This window comes from Artibeus jamaicensis, unplaced genomic scaffold (genome assembly GCF_021234435.1).
Source record: "Artibeus jamaicensis isolate MK-2021 breed Jamaican fruit bat unplaced genomic scaffold, CSHL_Jam_final contig_1044, whole genome shotgun sequence".
Lineage (NCBI taxonomy): Eukaryota > Metazoa > Chordata > Mammalia > Chiroptera > Phyllostomidae > Artibeus > Artibeus jamaicensis.
Window position 1 is genome coordinate 322,977 of NW_026521208.1, and position 18,850 is coordinate 341,826.

Sequence of the window (18,850 nt, forward strand, 5' to 3'; positions counted from 1 at the left end):
CAGTGTGTTCAGACTTCGAGCTCCACATCTGCAAAGTGAAAATGATGATCAGACTGAACTGTGTGGTCTATTTTTGGCACCTTTTCTGAAACACAAGAAAGGCTCAGTAGTTGTTGCTCATGGATGTGATAATTCTTCCTCATTTGTACCTATGAGCCCTGAGTGTAGACATTGATACATCCTGCCTGGCGGGGTGGCCTGTTTTCTCTAAAGGTCACCCTAACAGGTTCCACGGAATCCCACCCTCTACAGATGTAGACAAGCAGATATTCATAATGCTAATCATTTCAAGAGCATGGCTGCCATTATTTGTTATGTCTGACTTAGGGTTTAAGCCCCTGAGATACCTGCAAGTTCATGTAGAAGCAGCACAGCACTAACAGCTGCCGTGCCTGGTCCCCAGTGCTCTCCCCCCAGGGACAATCAGACTTGATCTTCACTGTCCTCCCCAGAGGGAATTCAGAGAGTTTTTCTTTTTCTGTAGGGAGAAGATAACTAGGCAGAATATCTTATGATCCTTGTGGGAAGGAGAACTCTCAGGAGAAACTGCAGAATATTTTTAGTTCCTCTGATTGTCAAATGGAAGCTATGCCTCTGGAGTTCTCTGAAGGACCCACAGCAAGACCTGCGGCCCCTCCAGTGTCTGGGTCTCCACCTGCAGAAGCTGCAGAGGGCAGGCTGCTGCCCCTGTTCCCAGGTGCATCTCTCTCCTCCGTGGGGTTATTCCAGGTCAGAGCAGGTGCCTGTGAGAAAATCCCACAGAAGAGACTGATTTGTGCTGGGAAGTCAAGTTCGGTGTGTGTAGTTGAGGCAGGACAGGAGAGCAGCTGACACCACTGTGGCTGTGTGCAAGAGACTGGCATTGCTGGGTGGTCTTTCCTCCTGACTACCTCGGCGCACTGCAGGTCAGTAGAATTCGTGCCTAGATTTCTTCCTTCCCCACCTCAGGGACTGTCTGCCTCCTGTGCTATGGGCAGGGCCCTGACCACCCTCAGAGTATCTCACACTCCCCTCCTGATGTGCCTGCATAGTGGTGGTTAGAGCCAGCAGGCTGTCTCAGCCAGGGGTGTATAGCCAGGCATTGGCTCTGAGTAAGGATCCCAGGAGCCAGATTAGAGGTGGTCTGTGTTTCCTAGTCTGAATGAGGAAATTGACGTCCAGGGCAACTTCTCTTCATGGAAGTGAGTCTTCCAGGAAGGGTGACAGTAATTCATTTCTTTGCTAAAATCGTTTAAAATGTCAGCTTACCATACAGTTACTCCCTTCCTAACCATCCCAGGTGATCAGCTCATGGTGATGATTGTCAGATTGGAAATCACGATGTATCAGGTAAAATCTCTTCTATCATCCAATAGGACACAATGACTGGGAGATTCCTGGGCAGAGCTGGGGAAGTGGGACACAGCTCCAGAGCTGAAGAAACTCAGAGTCACAGGACCACCCAGGTGAAGAGCTGCTTGTGCCGACCTCGCGAACCTTTGTATGTGCGTCACTAGTGTTTTATTCTCACCGTGATGTTTTCTTCTCTGTTCCACTATGTATCTGCTTAAGAGACTGAGTCTGTCTTCTATTTTATTTTCATGTTGCTTATTTTTAATAGGAAAATGATAAGTGGGGTAATGAAAATATAAATAAAATGATCACTACATCTAAAATAAAATCATCTACTTACAGAGACACAAAACTAAGTTAGTTAATAAATGTTCCTACAGACTAATAACACATTGAGTTACATTCAACAAAATTATTATTCTTTTTTTAATGTTTATTATGTTGATTATTCCATTACAGTTGTTCTATTCCCCCCCTTCATTCTTCTCCACCCTACACCTTCCTGCCCCCACCATTCCCCCCTTTAGTTTATGACCATGTGTCTCAAGTTCTTTAGATTCTATATTTCCCATACTATTCTTGCCCCCCTATCTATTTTCTACCTACAGTCTATGCTACTTATTTACTGTACCTTCTCGCCCCTTCTCCTCCTCCCACTCCCCTGTTGTAATCCTCTATGAGATCTTCATTTCTATGTTTCCTCTCCTGATCTAGCTGTCCTTTTAGTTTGCTTTTGTTTTAAATGTGCTTTTTAATAACTGTGAGTTTGCTGTTATTTCACTGTTTATATTTTTTATCTTCTTTTTCTTAGATAATCTTTTTAATATTTCATATAATAAGGGCTTGGTGATGAGGAACTCTTTGAATTTGATCTTACCTGAGAAGCACTTTATCTGTCCTTGCATTCTAAATGAAAGTTTTGCTGGATAGAGCAATCCTGGATGTAGGTCTTTGGATTTCATGACTTGGAATACCTCTTTCCAGCCCCTTCTTGCCTGTAAGGTCTCTTTTGAGAAATCCACTGACAGTCTGATGGGAACTCCTTTGTAGGTGACTGTCCCCTTCTCTTTTGCTGCTTCTAGGATTCTCTCCTTCATTTTAATCTTGGCTAATGTAATCATGTTATGCCTTGGTGTGTTCCTTCTTGGGTCTAACTTCTTTGGGACTCTCTGAGTTTCCTGGATTTCCTGGAAGTCTATTTCCTTTGCCAGATTGGAGAAATTCTCCTTTATTATTTGTTCAAATAAGTTTTCCACTTGTGGCTGTTCTTTTCCCCCTTCTGGTACCCCTATAATTTGGATATTGGAACGTTTAAAGATGTCCTGGAGGTTCCTAAGTCTCTCCTCATTTTTTTTGAATTCTTGTTTCTTTGAATTTACGTGTTTGCTCATTTTTTCCTTCCTTCTGGTTTACTCCCTTGATTTGAGTCCCAGTTTCCTTTTCATCACTATTGGTTTCCTGTGCAATTCCCTTCATATCAATTAGGTTAGCCTTCATATGATCCTCTTATTTGTGACTAAAATCAACCAGTTCTGTGGGCATCCTGATCACCAGTGTTTTGAAGTGTGCATCTGAAAGTTTTGCTATTTGTATGTCACTTAGAGTTAGGGGCTTTGAGATCTACTTGAGCCATTTTTGGTCTGTTTGCGCCAGTCTGGCTGAAGCATTCGTTGTTATCAGACTTCTGAAAAGTTCAACTTTCTGTGTTCTGGTTGTTTTCTGTTGTTAATATTTTGTTGTCTCTAAACTTGGTTGTGTGAGAAAGCACAGCATCTCCACCTATGCCTCCATCTTGGCAGAAATCTCAAAATTATTATTCTTCATGTTCAGTGATGAAATATGTTTCAAACATTTTTTACTGTGTCCAACTGTGTTTGAGTAGAATTTGGCAATAGTGCTGTGGTTCTCTATCACTTTCCATAACACAACACTATTCTTTAACTGCAGGAAAAAATAATGTCACAAATTTAACACACATTTACAAAGAACGTCGCAAAATATACTCATATTTTTGAAAGTGAAAATCTAGGATTTTTTCTGTTTCTTCCATTGATCAAATTCTAACTGTACCTTTCTAATACGATAGAAACCTTGTCTTGGTCAATAGACCCTGGCAAACATAAGATGCATAACATACACATTTTTATAAGTAAAAATGACACTCATCTATTTAAAAAACATTTTCTGAGCGCCTTTTTTTTTCTAGAACTGTACTAATTGTTATGAGACATAAAGATGTGTAAGACATATAAGGATAAAAAGTTTCTTATTTAGTGAAAGGCAATCTCAGTTTTAAAAAGTAAAATTTGATCTGAATCTTTTTTTATCTTTGGTATGTCCTGAAGTTTACCCATGTACCCTTTATAGTGAGGATTTAACTATTGTAACTGTTGTTATTGGCCAAGCCTGCACATTTATATTGTTTCTGAAGAGCCCCCCACAAGAACCTAGCCTAACTGCCAAGGGTGGAAAGACCCTCTTTTCAGGCTGTCTGACATCCAGCCGTTCAATGGGGCCCAGAGATGATAGCAGGTGGTCACTTCTTTCTCTGTATTGTAACTGGCTGTACCTACAATGTCATGGTTCAGATGAGGAGGGTTTGGTGGCTGCAACACCCACTGGTGTAAAACAGTGAGGGCAGTGGTCAGCCCAGTGAGTCAGCATATGGGTGTGTTTGAACACCCCATTGCACTTCCCACCTGAGCACACACCAGCCCCAGAATGGTCAGTTACTGAGGCCTGACTCCCTCCTTCCCAGGTATAGATGTAATTCTCAGCATTTTAAAATTTGAATTCATGTACACTGTAAGCATTTACATATGTGTGAAGTAAAATTATATCCATGGTCTTAAGAGATGAAACCCATAATTACTGGGGAACATACTGTCTCCTCCCCTGAATCCTCACTGTAAGGCCTGTGTGGTGCAGAGGGGTTAAGTGATTGTCATTGTGTTAAAGGAATTGTTTAACTTGTAATGGCTGCACAGGTAGGAGCCTTCTCCTCTGTTCATATACAGTGAAGAGTCATGTAATTACAGGTGCCATTTACCTAGAAAACAGGGGTTCCCCTCAAGCCAGAAACTGGAATTGAGAAGAAAACACTAGACCTACACTGAGAAATCTGTGTCTCTTGTTGTTCGTGACATAGATGTAAAGACGTCTAAGAGGAAATCCAATTGTGGTGTTGGGGTCAGTTCTTTCCCGTGGAACATGTGGAACCTGGTGTGGAGGAGGTAGGACATGAGATAATGTCACACAAGATACATCGGTTCTTCAAATAAGAGGGTAAATAGCTCAGGTGGCAGTTAGACTGAGAGTAATAAGGATTTTCAGCCTGGTGACCAAATAACTGCACACATTGGAAGTCAGGCTGTGCTAAGCTCTGTGGAGCATTTACCATCCACCTGAGAGAAGAGTGAACTGCAGGAAGGTGAAGACCAGCAGGCTGTCACCTGAGTGTGAGGGGAGAACCAGTGCCCCCTGGCTGCCAGCGTGGTCGGAGCAGCCCCCCAAGCAGGACTATAGCACAGCAGAGGTGAATTCAGGGGTAAGGGAGTCAGGACTGTGCAGTTAGACACCCTTCCCAGTGGGCGGTTTCTGACAGAGCTGAGTCTCCCTGCTGCTGGGATTTTGTTGTTTGTTCTTTAGATGACTAGAGACAGAGCGATACCTGAACTCAGATAAGTAAATTTTGTGACTGATTTCACTGAGCACTGTCAAATCTCAGAAGTTACTGGAAAGATACATGAGTTTAAAATTTGCTCACGGAAGCATTATATTGCACAAACCTAATGAAATAATAAATAAAATATTTATACTCAAAGAAATAATGTGCAGCTGTTCACAGCATGTTGCATAGAAATATTTTGACATGAGGAATAATTTCTGATATGTTTCTGAATGAAAGAAACACTGCCAAGTAAGCTAGCAACACTGTGATATATATATATTTAAATTCTTGATAAGTATGAAAATGTACAGTACAGTGGTATTACTGTATATACACACTAATCATAATGCTTATTTGTCCTTGCTGGTATGGCTTAGTGGATTAATAGTCAGCCTGGGAACCAAAGGGTCCCTAGTTGGGTTCCCAGTCTATGGCACATGCCTGGGTTGCAGTCCAGGCCCCTAGTAAGGGGCATGTGAGAGGTAACCACACATTGATGTTTCTGTTCCTCTCCTTCCTTCTTTTCCCCTCTCTAAAAATAAATAAATAGAATATAAAATGGTAAAAATAAAAAAGGAATCCTTACATTAAAAAATGTTTATTTGTGTTTTTATTCAGGGTATTACCTCTTTAGTCTTCAATAGAGTTTCATCATGTTTCTCTAAGACAGTTTTGAAGCTTGATGTCAATAGCTCATACAAGGTAAGAACCACCGTAGTCATACAATGACCCATATTCTTAAACTTTAATCTTAAAAATGTCCAACTCTGTGATTTTCTGAGTAGTAAGAAAACAATAATATGACTGGGTAATTAATAAGGTATTAGTTAAAAATCTATATTTTGCCTAAAAATAAACTACTAAATACTATCAACCATTTTCTTCAATGCTAATGTTAATTTAGTGAAATAGATTTGACTCCATAAAAGGGAAGTCAGTTAAGCTGTTTTCAATTTTCACAAGTATGAGAATGTGTTATCCCAGGAAAAGTTTTATTCCTTGTCAATTTTATGCTTGCTGTTTTAAAAAAGGACATCATAAATGTGACAAGTCATGATAAAAGTATAAATTATTGAGATTAAGATACCAGTTTACAAATATGATTACTCCCTAAAGTAATCAGACCCTTTTTGAGAATTTTCTGTGCTTATAGCTGAAGTGGGGAATGTATGAGAAAAGTGTGAAACAGCCATCAGAAGTATAGAAGTGCTCAAAAACTATGGAGATGTGTTAGAAACAAAAGGGCAAGCTTGGTGGGTTTAGATCTAGAATAATTAAGAATGAATAAATAAAAAGAAATAATTATAATCCCTTGATTACAAAATTCATGAGTCCATACTGATAGAAAGGTGATAGACGCAGACGTATAGATATACAGATGATTGATAGATAGGTAGGTAGATGATAGAGCCTTTCTTTACGAGGAAATTGATACCCAGTAAATGTACCGGCAGTGATGGAGTAAGAACACCACATTTCGCAACAATCACTCCTGAAAATAAAGTCAGGCAAGATAATCAACAGGCACTGACATTAGTGGCTAGGAAGCTCTATGAGGAACAGAATATTATATAGTATCTTTAATGGAGGCTCCAGAAATTGCATTAGGGAAAAAGATAAAGATTCTACAATGGAGATACTCAGGAGGCACCATGTTCACCAAGCGATCCAGGTGAGTGTCACCAGTGATGGAACACTGAACCTCATGCACCTGCCCATGAAGCACAATGGAAGATATTTAATTTCCCTGCAGAAAGTGAATAATGTGATTTAAAAATGAGGAGCTGCATGCAGTGCTATTTGGAGAACATTGTAGTGAAGAATTTCCCTAAAATCTTTCAAGATTCCGTGCTCATTATGCCAAAGGCAGATGGAGTGACTATTTCAGATGAAAGGACACTAAAGATAAATGATGTTAAATTTCACATGTCATTTTGGATTAGATTCTGGGTGAGAGGAGTAGAGAGAGAATATTATAAATTAAAGAATCATGTCACTAACAAATTGTCTGATTTCAATAATTTCAGTTAGATTACTGAATGTCCTTGTTTCTGATGGAAAAAAAGAGGAACTTAAGGGTAAATGGGTATTGTTTCTATTCATACTGTATCTGAAGTTCTTCAGAAAAGAGCAACACTCATATATAATAATATAAAGTAAAAGAATTATAATGGAAATATGAAATAAATAGTACAATGTGTTAAAACTGGGCATATGGTTATATTGGAGTACTTTGAGTAATTCTTGACTCTTTTTTATAAGTTTACATTTATTTCATATGAAAGTTAAAAACAAGTAACCAGTTTGGGGGAGAAGGGGAAGCTTCCAAGGACTGACAAAAATACAACCTTTCTCTGAGCTCACGTTGAGATTGATGCCACCTTGTATTGATTCTCCAGCCCTGACCTTTATCACACTTCAGTTCTTGACCAGGTATCTGTAAAGAATGTGGGGGAACCAGACATTTACCACTGAGTTCATGCTGCTGGGATTCCAGCTCAGCGCAGAGACAGAAGTGCTCCTCTTCTGGGTCTTCTCCCTGCTCTACGCCTTCAGTCTGTTGGCAAATAGCATGATCTTTATACTCATCTGTCTGGACCAGAGACTACACACCCCCATGTACTTCTTCCTCTCCCACCTGGCCATCATTGACATGTCCTATGCTTCCAACAATGTCCCCAAGATGCTGGCAAAATTAGTGACCCAAAATGGAGCCATCTCCTTTGTCCCATGCATCATGCAGACATTTTTGTATTTGGGTCTTGCTACTACAGAATGCCTGATTTTGGTGGCAATGTCCTATGATCGGTATGTGGCCATCTGCCACCCCCTTCAGTATACTGTCATCATGAGCTGGACTGTGTGTACAGTCCTGGCCACCATGTGCTGGTCTTGCTCATTTGTCCTGGCTCTGATACACGTGCTTCTCCTTCTAAGACTGCCTTTCTGCAGGTCTCGGGAAATAAACCACCTCTTCTGTGAGATCCTGTCTGTCCTCAAGCTGGCCTGTGGTGACACCTGGCTCAACAAAGTGGTCATCTTCGCTGCTTCTGTCTTTATCTTAGTTGGGCCTCTCTGCTTAATGCTGGTCTCCTACACACACATCCTCTGGGCCATCCTGAAGATCCAGTCTGGGGAGGGCCGCAGGAAGGCCTTCTCCACCTGCTCCTCCCACCTCTGTGTGGTCGGGCTCTTCTTTGGCATAGCCATGGTGGTTTACATGGTCCCTGACTCCAGTCAACGAGAGGAGAAGGAGAAAATTCTATCTCTATTTCATAGTCTCTTTAACCCCATGCTGAACCCCCTCATCTACAGCCTGAGGAATGCTCAGGTGAAGGACGCCTTGGGTAGGGTGCTGCAGGTGAGGTCCAGGTGAAGGGAAAACTCAGAAAGTTCTCCCAAATAGAAGTTTCATATACAAGCAGTAATTGTTCAAATTCTAGCTCTGAAAATAGAGTAAAATTCCATGGAAGAGCATAGCTTTTAAGGTTCAAATGGGTCAATTAAATTATTGGAATTTTTAGTCTTTCTTTTAAAAAAAGTGAATTCTCATTTTCTCAAGCCAGGAATATTACATGGAGAAGAAACTAAATGTGAGAAAATTATACCAACCCACTTCTGTGGCTTATGTTTAGATATTTGACTTCTTATCACTGTGTGGTAGTTGGAAACAGCACAACAAAAGTAATGCCCTGTGAGAGACCTTATGAAATGGACTGAAATTTTAATACAGAAAACGCTGCAGAGTCATGTGAATGTGCCTCACCAGTTGTGTGGTGAATGAAATGGAAGGTTAAAAAACTCTAAATTCCTTTGTGAAATGATTTAGTAGCAAAGGGTAAAAGTTGGGGAAAGGTGTAGTGCAACAAGAAATTATGTAAAATATCCTAAAATATCTTGAAGATCAAGTGAAGGACATGTATTAGTAAATATTTAAGTGGTTCTGGAGGTAAACCTTTTGAGCATTATTCAGACTTTACATTTATTCTTGGGTCAGGATCATTTCTAACAGAGCAAGATTAAATCCCCTGCTGAAGTTCTTGAAATATTTCCCGACAATATTCTTGTAGCTTCTGAACCACTCAGCTGAGGATAACTGCAGTGGCAGCAAGCAGCAGGAGACAAGTGTGACAGAGCTGAGTAGGCAAGGGGGGCAGGGACGTGGTGGGAGAGGATGCTGGGGAGGTTGACCCTTCACCTTTCTCCCTCAGCCCCCACCCCCTTCCTCTGACAGCTGTCAGTCTTTTTTCTGGATCTGTGAGTCTGTTTCTATTTTGTTTGTCAGTTTATTGTGTTCACTAGATTCAACGTATAAATGAGATTGTGTGATATTTGTCTTTCTCTGACTGATTTACTTCACTTAGCATAATGCTTTCCAGGTCCATTCATGCTGACAGGAATGGCAAGACTTTTCTTCTTTTTCTTTTGTGGCCATGTAGTATTCCATGGTGTAAATGTACCACAGGCTTTTTTATCCCCTCATCTACTGATGGACGCTTGCGTGCTTCCAGTTTTTGGCTGTTGTAAACAAGATTGTAATAATCATCAGGTGCATATACATGTTCTGGCAGAAGTATGGTGAAAGGGTAATGATATGTATATCATAATATCTAGTTTTAGTTTGAGCATTTCACCTAAAATGTCACGTGGTATGTGAGTGTGATATATCGTGTTACAGAATTACATGCTTATGATTTTGTGATAAGAGGTTCTGTAATAAAATTTGTTAATACTATCTGTGCCTGACCCTATATTCTTTGAAATTAGTAGTAGGCTTGTTTGGATATATTCCCAAAAGTTAATTGGCTATGTCATAAGGCAGTTCCATGTTTAATTTTTTGTGGATGCTCCATACTGTTTTCCACACTGGCTGCATTCCCAGTCTGCATTCCCGCCAACACTGCAGGAGGGTTCCCTTTTCTCCACGTCCTCACCAGCACTTGTTGTTTGTTTATTTATTGATGATGGCCATTCTGACAGGTGTGAGGTGAGTTACCCTGTGGTTTTCATTTGCATCTCTCTAACACTTAGTGACATTGAGCTTCTTTTCTTATGTCTATTGGCCATGTGTCAGTCCTCTTTGGAGAAATGTATATTCACATCCTTTGCCCATTTTTCAGTTAGATTGCTTGTTTATTAGTGTTGCGCTGTCTGAGTTCTTTATAGATTTTGTATATTGTTAATACCTCATGAGATATGTCTTTGGTGAATAATCATCTCCGATTCAGTGCGTGGTCTTTTTGTTTTGTTGATGGTTTCTCTTGCTGTGCAAATATTCTACAGTTTGATAGAGTTCCATTCGTTTAGTCTTTTTTGTTTGTTTGTTTCCCTTGCCTGAAGAGCTATACCATCAAAAATATTTCCAGAATAAATATCTAATATTTTACTGCTTGTTTTCTTTTAGAATTTTATGGTTTCTGTTCTTCCAATTGAAGGACCCATTTCTCTTTTTAAAAATCTGAGAAACCTTGTCCAGGTGGCTCATTTGGCTGGAGCATCATCCCATGAACCAAAAGGTCATGGATTGAGTTTCCACTCAAGGCACATAAAAAGATTGCAGGTTCAGTCCCAAGTCAAGGTGCATGTGAGAGGCAACCTATCAATGGTTCTCTCTCCAGTGGATATTTCTTTTTCTCTCACTCTTCCCCTATTTCCCCCTCTTTCTCAAATCAGTAATCAAGTCCTCAGGCAAGGATATGAGTGTCTGAAAATGCATAAAAATAACAATATGAATCAAGGAAGCCAGCATCATAGAAAATGTAATTGAACTATTTTGAAGGGTATTTCTCAAAACTGTAGAAATACATTCCCCTTCTCAGTCACAGCTCTCACAGTCAGAACCCAGACAGCTACCAATTGAAGTGTCTGTATCTCGGGCTCTGCTCAATAAGCCATAGTCAATTCTTTACCCTCTGTTTTTTGAAGATACGAACAAACCCCCATCAAACTGTTGAGCTTTGACACACAGTACTCAATAAATACATTTGCTAACAATTTATAATTATTTCCATGAATTATACACCTACTGTGACTTTCTGAATATTCATTTTTTCTTTAGTTGGATATTTACTATATGGGTAAAAAACCAATGACTTGAAAACTGATTTTCAGATAATTTAATTTGGGAGACATTTAAATGATCAGTGTGTTTTTATTTTTACCCCTTCTGCTTTCAGGTAGAAAGCATAATCAAATTTTAGTGGACCTTGCTTGTAACATAGGAGCTATAAATACAGGTTGAAATGAGAGCTGTGATGACAGGAAGTGCCCCATACTGATGGATGACGTACATACCTGAGAACGTGTTTATTGCAGGTAAGAGCTGCCTGTGTTGTGTGTGTCAATATCCTTTGTGTATATTTGTGTTTTATATATGTGTGTTTTTGGCTGTGATCACTTTTAGAAGTTAGAGGAGTGTCACCTTGATAATGCGGCATAAGTATGTAATTTTGAGATGATTCATTTCCCAAGGTTATAGTTGGTTTGGTATCATAAACATTAATATTTTATTTATTACCTTCTAATTGTTTTTATAATGGATGGTCAGATGATGACACACTGTGTGCTAAATGACTGTTCTCACAGGATCAGTTGGCTACTAATTTCGTCACCTGTGTGTCAGTTTTTAGATTTTCTGAAGATTCCATGTACAATCAAACAAATGGGGATGAAGACAGGTGCCAATATTTATGGATATCCCAAGATGCATCAGGCTTGTCTTATGATCAGAAGCCATTTTTTGTGTATCTAGTGTGTTTCTTATCAGCATGGAAATGTACAGTTAGAGCACAGGTGGACCTGTTCCCAAAATTGATTAACTGCTCAGTTTTCCCAAGTTCAGGTTGTGATCCCAGAAAGTCAGGGATCACACAGTAAGGAATGAATTTGTTGTAAACTGCATGCTTCATTGATATGAGATTTCCAAAATACCATTTTGACTCCATTACATTGAGTACGAGAGTGCAACAGAGTACAAATAAATATGACAGTGTTAGGTAGCAGATCCTCTCCCAGTCCCAAAAGAGGCGTGAAGCTTTGAGGGAAGCCACCTTGGAGAGGGACCTTTCCTCCCCTCCCTGGAAGGGCTGGACTCCGAATCTGCGCACTTCAGGTCAGAGATTAGAGGGTACCTCCAATGCTTTGTGCCGTGGAAAACCCTCTCTCAGTTATGTTGTAATAAGCCCCATGGGGACACCTTGACCACACTTTGGAGTTCCCGGGCCATTTCCTGCTGACTCCAAAACCATCTGTCTATCAATACCTTGAGTTCTCACTTGGACTCTGATGGTATTTTGGGGAGCCTATGTGCCACCTCTGCTGCCACTCTTGGGACCCAGATTACAGAGGTGAAAGGCCTAAATATCATGGTTTATGCCAGGAGCTTATTCATTGTTACACACACACTGATGTTACTTCCTCTAAGGTTCACCTGGACCAGGTTTGGGGACCAGGGCAGTGCTGAGATGCACAACATCCAAACAGCACAGAGGATCTGGGTTCTGTAATAAGTGACGTCATCTCAGAGCAGTGCTCTGTGGCTGTGTGTCCTGCAGGGGTGAGAGCAGAAGCAGGAGAAGAGAGTTGCTCTGTCTCCTTCCTGGTGGCAGGGGCCACACACTGCATGTCACAAACCACCCTCCAGTGAGACCCCAGGACTGCCAACTAGGTAGATCCCATTGGAGACTGACACCCCCTTTTCTGAGAATTCCCCATTATTTTCAGTCAGAAACAAAGAAGAGGGTCTACAGCCTCTACAGGAGCTCCCAGAGGGCAGGACCCTGGTTAACCTTCAGTTGCTTTTCCTTCTGAGTTCATTGGGTCCAAATGCAGGTGCTAGATCGGTTGCCTTCTTTTATTTTACCACCTTGGTGTAGGAGCCTTTCTCACTGTTTCCATCTTCAGGGGTAAAATGCTGAGCCACTACCTAACACAGGGCAGGACTGGTAATTAAGTCTCATAGAAACAATCTGGGCTGTGTATGGTCCCCAGGAGCCTTTAAGTGAAGACCTGTGAATTATGTAGATGTACAGAGTGTTTACATGTTCTCCAGTGTCTCTCATCAGCACTTGCACTCTGGTTAGTCCAGCTCTCTGTCATTTCCCTCCTGAAAATGCTGATTGTTACCCAGGACATTTTACCAGACACTGTAGTTGACTAGTAGAGTGTGGTTCTTCTGCCTTGATGGCAGATTGACATTTAGTAATTCTTTTTACTTCTCAAACACAGTGGTCGGGGATGTGTCCCACACACCTAGGTGACCTCTGAGGGTGTTACCATAAAGTGTACTTTTAACCCGCTTTGAGGTGAGGGTGGCCACTTGCTTCAAGAGTCTTTCTGGATCTCACACTGAGAGTGAACAGACTTGATCAGAAGAGTAAGTGTGTGCCCTTCACCTGAGGGAATATAATTACTGAATGTGACTCTTTTTTCCCACTAAAATTCTCTTTAATATGAAAGTTGTAAACTCACACTTAACAAAATGATAAAGTGACCAATTTTTCCACTCTAACTCAAAGAGTTATTTATACAGTCATTAAAATGATGACTGTATAGATTTCAGAGATACACAAGAAAGAGTTATAAGTTTTAAAGTGAAAATGTGAACTAATAATTACAAATGTAATGTCACTGCAATTATGGTACATACATGCAGTAAATAGCGAAATCTACAACATACAATAGTATAGTGTTGGTTGTAGGGTGGTAGGATGATGACTATAACTTCTACAAATTGTGTTTCAAGATGTCACATTACTATATTTATACCTGAAATCATCTAACCATTACTATCCTGTGCACCAACTATGCTGAAATGAAAATATATGTGAAAATAAAAAATAGAATAAATTTAACTACTAAAATTTGTAAGATACAAGAAAAACTCTCATATTTCATCTCTGCCTTAATTTTAAATACTATAGCATAAAAGGTGATTTTGAAAAGCCACCCAACCCTTACTTAGCTCCTGTGGGCAGCAGAGCTCACTGAATATGAAAACCAGATGGGCTCTGATGAGAACAGCTACCGTATTTGTCCATCCCTCACCCAGTGCTGTGCACTGAACATCAATAGCACTCAACACGCAGTGTCTCATCCAGCCATCTTAACCAGTAGGGGGAAAATGTCCCATTTTCAGTCTGTTTTATGGGTGCATGGACCAGAAAGTAGCAACATCTGACTTTTAGTTGCTGTTGCTGTGGCGACCTCCTCCCCTCTGGTTGTCCACCCTTAGCAAGCAGCACACCTTCTCCTCTGGGTGTGTGCTTTCCTTGTGACTTAGACTGGACCTCAGAGGGAAGGCCCCTGGCCCACAGTTCTGCCTGTGAGTAGCTAGCACGTTTGCTTCAATTTAAGGATTCAGCAAACCTCTCTGTGTATCACACCTAAAACTCACCTTCCCGTTAGTGTTTTCAAGTAATTCTTGTGTCTGCCCATTAATGAACTCTCAGTGTGAGTGATGTGGATGTTGTTCTTTTTGACAAACTTCACTCCCCAGCATCTGTGGTCCACCTGACAACTTTTCTTAACCCAACTAGGACATTAGGACTATGAGTTTTCTTTTTTAATCCTCATCCAAGGACATGCTTCTTGTTCTTTTAGAGAGATGTTGCGGGGGGGAGGGGGAGAAGAGGCAGAGAAACATAAATGTGAGAAACATCCATTGGTTGCCTCCTGTATGTGTGGCAACTGGGACCAAACTGGCAATCCAGGTCTACATGGGCTCTGAAAAGGAAACAAACCCCCAAACTTTCCATCTACAGGCCTACATCCAACCTACTGAGCCACACCAGGCAGAGTGGATTACTGCTTTTCGTGGCTTCCAAATGCTTATGTTGTGTAGGTAGGGAGCTCTAAAGCAGACTGGGAGCCTGGAGCAGGGAAAAGGACCTTGCTCCTTTCTGTCTGCCTGCTGCTCTTGTCAGCCTTGCCCAATAGCTCTTGGCAGTGGCAGTGAAGGCCCCTGCCCAGCCTTAGTTACTCACCTTCCCAGAGCCAGCCTCATCATTCCATGCTGGGGCCACAGCGGCGCTGGGGTGCCCCTTCTCCTCATAAGGTCAAGTCGGAACCCCAATTCCTCTGACCTTCTGGATTCTAGACACCCAGCCTCTGCTGTGTGCCTTGAACCCTAGGGATGGCAGCTTCACAAGTTCTGCTTGTTCATCTGAGAGCTCTGTGTTTACTGTTGTAGTTCCCCAGTGTCCTTGTACCCAACGTGTTGTATGGAAGTTACTCTACTATCGTCCAATACTCAGGACGCCTCCACTTTTCTGGGGATACTTGAGGGAAGGGTTGTGGGTGATGCTGGTACCACTGAGCATTCTTCCTCACATAATCCCAACTTTCTATTTCCCTGCCCCAGAAGCAGGGCTAATCCCTAAGCAAGACAATATAGCTGTACCTGAAAACATTTGTGCCAGGATTCCTGATGGCTCCTAGGGTGCCTCTGTTTTCACCCCATCTGGCAAGAGTGGGGTTACAGTGAGTCAGCTGTGTTGCCTGGTGGTTGAGGTGGCCCACCAATCCTGCCCCTGTGTGACCCCACCCTCTACAATTCAGGACACCTGCTCAACTTCCAGCTGTAACAGCACAGGCTGAATCTAATATCCCTTCCAAAGGACGGAATCTGAAAATCAGGGATAAGTGGGGAGGAGGAGTAGCTGAGGGTAAACAAAGGGAGGTAAGGAAATCTAACATTACATCAGAGCCTCAAGAAAAGCTCCCACCTACAGAATGCTACTGTCTCTTAGCACAATTATGCCAGACACACAGAGTGGTGACGTCACAAGTTTGCTCAGATGACCTTGCATTTGGAAGCTGACAAGGTCAAATGGAAGCCTGCAGTTCTGAGTGGCCTTTACTGGGACATATTTTGGTCATGTCCCAAATATGGGCTCATGGATGAGAAACTGGACCAGTTGTTGGTGACTGGATGGAATTCTGGCTAGGTAGCAGTAACTTTCGACTCCTATTTTTTAGCTTGCTGCTACTGTACCGGCTCTCTTTTAGGATGAGGTTTTCGGGACTCACTATCCATCTGGCCATCAGACCATGTGTTCTTCAGTTCTCGGCTGGCTTATCACAGTGTAACTGTCCACCTTGATAATCACAAGCTAAGAAATGTCCCTGCTTTAATGGAACAAAGCTACCACCTGGGGAACTGGGCACAGGTATGTATTGATTTTTGTGGGAGGAAAGTTATTGAACAGAACAGAAAAAGACAATGGGTTACTAGGGGAAGAAAACATAGACTTCACAGGGTAGGTACCAACTCCCTGGGAAGGGGCCCTGTGTGCAGGAGGCAGTTTCCAGGAGGCCTTGTGGTACACCCAGACTAAGTCACACTGAGGGAGGACTACCACTTCTCTGGCAATAATATGGGGGACCCATCTTTTGTGGGGTAACAAAACAAACCTTGAAACTGCACTCATACCTTTGATATACAATGGAAATAACAAGCATGGTGGATTGTCCCCAAACACAGACCAAAAGGGCTTTGCGAGAGACAGGTGGCTCTCATGGCATCACAGGACAAGCTGAGTTTCCTTTGGATGAGGAGGAAAAGACTGTAGAAAAAGATCTGTTCCCTGGAATGAGCAGATTAGGAAGGTCCAACTGCCTCACATAAGTAAGTCATTTGGAATACCAATGTGGATGGTCAAAAGTGTCAGAAGTTTGGGTTTAGGCTGCCTCGCAGTGTAGCCCCAGTGGTGAATGTAGCCTGAGGAAGGTGGTGATTTATCTAGCTGCTCATTCATGTGCCTGTGAGTTCTGCACAGGTTATTACCAGGTAGGAATAACACCGCTCAAAGGGAAGCAGGTACCAATCAAGTTAGCACATAACTATGGAAATGTATGTCATGGCTTTACACAGGATGCACCTGTCACTCCGAGTTATCCCAGGGCCTTCAGATGTGGGACAGAGCCACGCTGGGGCCGTGTTCCTTATACTAAATAAGCTGTGACTGCATCTGTTGTGTACGTGCTGCTTAAACCCAGATGCTCAGGAGTGATGTACATTTTGCTGAAAAAGTTCTACAGCCTGGTGGGGGACTGTGCAACCAACTGTTCATTCAGGTAAGTTTATGCAAATTGAAAACGAAAAGACACTTTGAATCATTCTAATCCTGTCCTGAGAGTGAGGCACAGGAATGGAAATTGTGTTCTGAGCTGGGATTCAGAGTTGCTGGGACAGTTTGGGAGGGGAGTTCTGGAGGTAGGTGTGCTTATGTCAAAAACAGTGGAAAAGTGGGCATCAACCAAAGGACCAACACATGATGTAAGGAGTGGGGACAGAGCACAGCAGATAAGAAAAGACTCGATGGACAGGTGGAATTCTGAAGAAGGTCTCCCAAGTCACTGGCCCCCTGGTCATCTAGTCCAGCTCTTGTCTGGGGACTTGCTGGAAAGGGATGTTTCCCACCAACTGATCCTAAACCAGGGAGGATGTGCTTGTGGGCTGAACCCAGTCAGGGGACCCTCCTGAAAGCAGAGGTCCCCCTGGCTCCTGGCAGAGGAGGAAGTCAGAGGGGGAAGTGAAGAGTGAAGGTGGAGGGTCCACAGGCAGGGCCACAGATGGGGGGGCACACATTGCCTGAACCTTTCCTTCCACTTGTAAGTCAGGCACTGACAATGCAACTGAGCCCACCAGGCCTCCAGACCTTTGGAACTGAGACAGTAGGACACAGGGTGCTGGTGGAAGCCTATTCACAGGTTTGTGCTCATCTGCTGCAGGGACAGGAAACTGAAACACAGTTGACGTCTGGTAGGACTCACCTGCTTCCACCTCTGGCCCTTCCCAAACTGGTCATCTGTCACTTAGTACAGGACCCCCTTGAACTCTGAAAATTCACTAAGAACCCAAAGACACTTTATTTATGTGTTTATGTGTGTTGGTGTGTGTGTCACATAGAAATTAAAAGTGAGGGACTTCCGCCAAGATGAAGGCGTAGGTGGAGATGCTGTGCCTTCCCTCACAACCAACTTTAGAGACAACTAAATATTAGCAACAGAAAACACAGTCAGAACACAGAAAATTGAACTTTTCGGAAGTCTGATAACAACAAATTCTTCAGCCTGACTGGTAAGAGGGGCGAAAGCAGCAGCTGGTCGAGTGGAGTTGCACAGAAAAACTCGGTCAGATAGACTCGGGCGCACGGAAACCAGGCGCAGGGTTGGACCTAGTAAGTGACTCAGCAAGCTACTGTGGGGAAACAGCGAGGGTTGACTGTAGTTGAGCTTTTGTGCACAGATAGACAAGCGAGGGAGTGGGCGGTGAGACTACAGGACTGAGCAGGCCTTACTGCGAGGAGCAGCACAGGGTGCCACCATTTCCCCGCTCTGACCCCGCCTCCACATACACCTTCCTAACCCAGCGACCTGAGTGGCCCCACCCTGGTGAACCACCTAAGGCTCTGCTCCTCACCCAGGGTGCAAAACTGCAGAGGGGCCGCCATTTCCCAGCTCTGACCATGCCCCCACATACAGCATCACAACCCAGCCACCTGGCAGTACAAGGCTCTGCTCCTCAGACTTAACAGGCATGAACAACCAAAAATGGTTCAAGAAGATCTCAAAGTCCCAGAGCCTATAAATCTAAGCGATGAAGAAATAGCAAAACTCTCAGACGCACAGTTTAAAACACTGGTGATCAGGATCCTCACAGAACTGCCTGATTATAGCCACAAATTAGACAAACGTATGAAGGCGAAACTAATTGAAATGAATGGAATTGCACAGGAAACCAATAGCACTGAAAAGGAAACTGACTCAAATCAATGGAGTGGACCAGAAGAAAGCAAATAATGGCCAAACAGAAAAGAGCGAAGAAGCAAAAATTCAAAAAAATGA

General features: G+C 42.5%; 1 protein-coding gene and 1 long non-coding RNA gene across 2 annotated transcripts; both read left to right on the forward strand.

Annotated features, from left to right (window-relative positions):
- The first annotated feature begins 7,448 nt into the window (after positions 1–7,448).
- On the forward strand, positions 7,449–8,378 carry LOC119065527 (olfactory receptor 2A2-like). The gene has a single exon (XM_037167604.2). It carries the CDS (start codon positions 7,449–7,451, stop codon positions 8,376–8,378), a length of 930 nt encoding a protein of 309 aa, XP_037023499.2.
- Positions 8,379–11,191: 2,813 nt separating this feature from the next.
- On the forward strand, positions 11,192–17,070 carry LOC128627050 (uncharacterized). Its single transcript, XR_008391125.1, has 3 exons — positions 11,192–11,317; positions 16,010–16,170; positions 16,875–17,070. It is a non-coding gene; the product is annotated as an uncharacterized LOC128627050 (long non-coding RNA).
- The last annotated feature ends 1,780 nt before the right edge of the window (positions 17,071–18,850 follow it).

Bases quoted from the DNA above. Each gene is read 5' to 3' on its own strand.
- LOC119065527 (XM_037167604.2), top strand. From the start codon at position 7,449: ATGTGGGGGAACCAGACATTTACCACTGAGTTCATGCTGCTGGGATTC.